This window comes from Schistosoma mansoni, chromosome 5, assembly GCF_000237925.1.
Source record: "Schistosoma mansoni strain Puerto Rico chromosome 5, complete genome".
NCBI lineage: Eukaryota > Metazoa > Platyhelminthes > Trematoda > Strigeidida > Schistosomatidae > Schistosoma > Schistosoma mansoni.
Genome location: NC_031499.1, coordinates 475,796 through 480,209, shown reverse-complemented (window position 1 = coordinate 480,209; position 4,414 = coordinate 475,796). Strand labels below are relative to the sequence as shown.

Sequence of the window (4,414 nt, the reverse complement as noted above, 5' to 3'; positions counted from 1 at the left end):
GGTCTAGTGGAATGCCACAGAACCCAGCCAAATCCCATAGCTGCAGCTATGGGATAAGAATGAACTAAGCATCAAAATCTGATTAGTTCGTCCATATACATATAGAATTCTGCCGTAAGGATTTCGGTGCCATTTCCCCAAAATTTTCTATAGTAGGTTCCCCAAAACGGATCAAATTTTTTTCAAAGTCGTGAGATTGGGATACTCCTGAAATAAGGTTAGGTATACCGATAAGAATGATGTAGTGAAGATGAGGCCCAACACAATATATCTGCCACGAAAGTATTCGCCTTTCCACTTTGTCAGAGAGAGATTTAAGGAATCGTTGTCCACTTACGTCTACGACAACGATTCGACGGTATCGTCCATCAATTAAGGAAGTTGTGAGCACTCGAAGGTCACACTGTCGTAAATTGATTGCTTAACCACCTCGACAGTTGGTGGATGTTTTCAGAAGCGGTCAAATTAATCAACTTTAAATTTTGTTTGAGTTTAACCACACTTTGGAGGATAGCATCCATCCTTAAAGTTAACAAAAGTGATGAGGTAGTATTGGTGCATAATTTATTACATCTCCAGCGATGTTATGCCATCGCAATGAATTACTAGTGGTGATAATTTCGAGACATGCTGGGAAAATGTACACCAGGCAGCGGGACTTCTTTAAATAATAATTCCTTGTGCAGTATACGCACACTGAGTACGTCATATCAGTTCTTAAAAAAAGATTAACCAAACTTTGAGGTACCATGTGCGCTATTTAAAATAACAAGGGTGTGCAGCTGTAGATAATTCCCCAAAATCAATAGCTCTGACCACATTGTTTTAGTGGACTTGTTTAACTGAAGGCGTTCGGTCATACATCCACACTAGGTCACGTCACAGCTCAGCGTGGGAAACATCTCCCACGTTCACTAGCCAGATTAGATCAACCGCTTCTCGATGTATTGATAACGCATCAAATATATCTTTCCAACCTCTTCACATCTGACTTCTGATTTTAACTAAGTGGGGGACGATTCGAATATAGAAGGTGTTACTGGTTAATAGTTGTCAAACTACAATACTGGTGGTATCTTCAATGGAATGGTGTGTGATGGTGTAGTGATGTGATAGGTTTCCAAAATGTGTGTAAATTCATTGAAGATGTGCGATTGAAACTGTGAACGTCTGTCGGAAGTAACTGTAGGAGGTACTCTAAAATTAGAAATCTACCTGTCAAGGAATACGGCAGCGACATTTTCTGCTGGGAAGTCTTTTATTTGGCATGCAATTAACCATCTAGTAAGATGGTCCAATGCGCTAAATACATAATTAAATCCGTTAGATGGAGCCAAAGGACCAACTAAATCAACATGGACATTTGGAAAACGATGGTCGGGTAGACTGAATATTGACGATGTTGTAACTTTGTGCCTATGACTTTTGCTGCGCTTGCATTGTAAGCGAATTCTGGTCCGCTGCTTCACATTTGGCCAAACAAATCTTTCTGCGATCAGTCTCACAGTAGCACAGACTCATGGAAGGGATAATCAGTAAAGACAGTCAAAAATAATCTCCCTCTATATAACGCTGGTACAAATAATGTGTGTGTCCCAGTCAAAGTGTCATAAATCATAGTAAAGTCGGAATGTGGTATTGGAACACTTTTTAACGTTATACTTGAATTTTGTCCACAGGCACCAAGATCAAAATCATCCGCACGTAGACATGCAACGTCTCATTAACCAAGTATTTTGGTGGAGAAAATAGCATCCACGTGAAAACGTGATAATGAATCTGACAAAAAAGGTTGATTCACCTGTTGTAAACTATGTTGGTCGAAAATTGGGAAGTGTCATCCAGTTTTCGGATTTTTCCAGGGGTATAAAGACCGCTTTTGGAATCAAAGGTGTAAGTCAAAGGTTTGTGATCTGTGAGTATTAGGAAATCTTTACCTTGAGATAAATGTTTAACCGCCTGGTAAATGGCCAATAATTCTGTGATAATTAGAAGTATTCGAATTATTATACGAGCTAGGAATCCCAGAAATAACGCAATTTAGATCAAGGAGAACTATATGAGCACTAACGAACGTATTATATTTAGAATTCGAAACCAGGTAGTCATCGAGTACAAAGGAATCATTAGTTCATACAAACACCACAAATTTCTTGCGGAAAGTACCATATGGCATTTGGCTTGGTTCTAGTTTCTTTGGGAAGGAAACAAATGGTTATGGATGCAGAAAAAGAATATTTTGCTTCGGTAAATAATATAAAGTGTTTTATTTTGCTTTGCAATGCCTGCGTCAGAGGTTGTAGAAAGGCTGAATAGTGTGGGATATATACCAATGTGAAATCTTCAAAGTCAGGTTGCCCACTATCTACGGACTGCGTCAGTAACATCTCTGTGTTTGCGTGTACACCCGGCTAGGCATGGTCTGTCTATACTTCTAGCTCCGATCATCTGTTAAGCGAGCTTCTGGCATTAGTGTAACAGATTTTAAGACCGTTCAAATTGCTCCGAAGGTTCAGTATCATTCCCTGTCGAAGCCCCACCACCCTAGGGTCCACAATTTCAAGGTTCTTTTGGCCGGGATCTAGCCTTAGTTTTATGTCTTTTCGAGCTTCTCGTCCCTCCGTACGGTTCACGAGCGTCAAGTCTCACAAACGAAAGCTTGTAGATGAAGACGAGTCGCGATTGACTAAGATCACCACTACATGTGGATTACGCGCCAGATAAGGACTTGGATCCCTCGATAGGCCGAAAACCAAAAGGCTATTATTGGTCCAGATAAGATATATTTGTTGGCGATCTCGTGGTATCGAAAGAATACCGCGACGTGCCAAACATTACAAGCGAAACTGCCGGGCAGATGCGAGTTCCTGCGAGGTCACAGGCAACAGAAGGAAAAGTGTGTTTGGTACAGTTGAACAAACAAGTACAGTAAAACAATCACTGGTACAATTGGTTACAGTAATAAATGTTTCCATTATACTAATCGCGTTTCTCGTCATATAAGTAGGTCACTCCAAGGTAATTGCCTGGTGGAAAGAACAAACGAACCATCAAGGCACTTTTACAAACGTTCATCAATAAGTCGTCATCTGAATGTTGGTATTAGTTTCAGTTTTGAAAGGACAGGAAGCTTGATAGCCTGTGTTAGTCTTGTCAATGATGGTCTCTCAGTTGGCCTAAATTTCTTTTAAAAGAGTCCATTGTATGGAGCTTCAGAAAGAAGGCAGTGATTTCTTACTTGTTGTGATTAACTTTGTTTTTGTGTATTTGTTGCATCAAAAAACATCCTTCATCTACTTTAAGTTGAATTATTTCGGTTAGGGTTTGACATTTTGTTGAAAACTTTGTCTCGTGGTACCTTCTTTCTCATTGACTCTGACACTTGTGTTTCTATTGTTGTCATATTGTGTTTGAAACCCTAACCTGATTCCAGTGTTTGGCAGTACTTACAAATGTGGACAACCGAACTGAAGTAATGCAGTGTGAGGAATGTAAAAATTGGTTCCACAAGATGTGTACCTGTCTTAGTCCCTCCGCATACAAAAGATACTGTAAGCCTAACTGTCATCGCCTTTCCATGTTTTGCTGTATAACCAGGACGCTACTAATCCAGGAAGTTATGAGCCCATTTGCTCTGGCCTGTATAAAGAACGATAGTGGTTGCACTGGTAACCCAAGCATTGACAGTGAAGACTGTGTCAGTGTTGTACGTGCTGTTACATGACGCGTTAAACACCCCACTGTGATTGATGGAAAAGTGAAATTTCCATCACAACTAACGAGGAGTGTATCACCACTTGATATTAATATAAATAGTCATGTATCTCCATTAGAAATCGAGGACCCGGATAAAACCGTCACCGTCCGAAATAGTCCCGATGTGGCTGTTCTGAGTGATGAAAGTGGACTGCAGTACGGAGAAAAGGAAAAGAAAAAGAGCCAAAGGTAATACGCACTTGGTTGGCAAGTTATTGGTGAACTCGCATTCTGAGTCACACAACGCACTACCAAACTCCGATAATAAGACAGAACGCCACCCTAGCGTGACTGAGAAGAACTTAATCTCATCGAATATTATTGTGAGCAGACTGCTAGAGTCGAACGATCCAGATCTCAAAATTAGACACGCCAATAATTGGGAGAGGCTCGAAGAATATATGCGTAGCATATTACCAGATCACTCTAAAGGTTTTCAGGTCAAAAATTGGTTAGAATAGGTAAAAGGGCAGATGATAGTGTTTAACCCCGACCTAGGGTCGGGGAAACAACTTGAGCTTCTGTTAAGTAGCGCTCGTAGTCACGACAATTCTGATATTCAAGTAAGGACAGATATGCAAGGATGGATAGTGGCTAGCAGTGGGATCCAGGACGCGCGTTTCGTCCTATTTGGGACTCGTCAGCTGGATGTACCTGC

The 4,414-nt window shown here is 40.7% G+C and overlaps 1 protein-coding gene across 1 annotated transcript in view; it reads right to left on the bottom strand.

Annotated features, from left to right (window-relative positions):
- Positions 1-492: 492 nt before the first annotated feature.
- Smp_026200 (hypothetical protein) overlaps positions 493-4,414 on the bottom strand; it is a gene marked incomplete at both ends in the record, with an annotated part of 19,849 nt that continues 15,927 nt past the window's right edge. The window contains one exon of the mRNA XM_018797549.1: positions 493-522. Coding sequence (XP_018652580.1) covers positions 493-522 — 30 coding nt within the window. The remainder of the gene's footprint in view (positions 523-4,414) is intronic.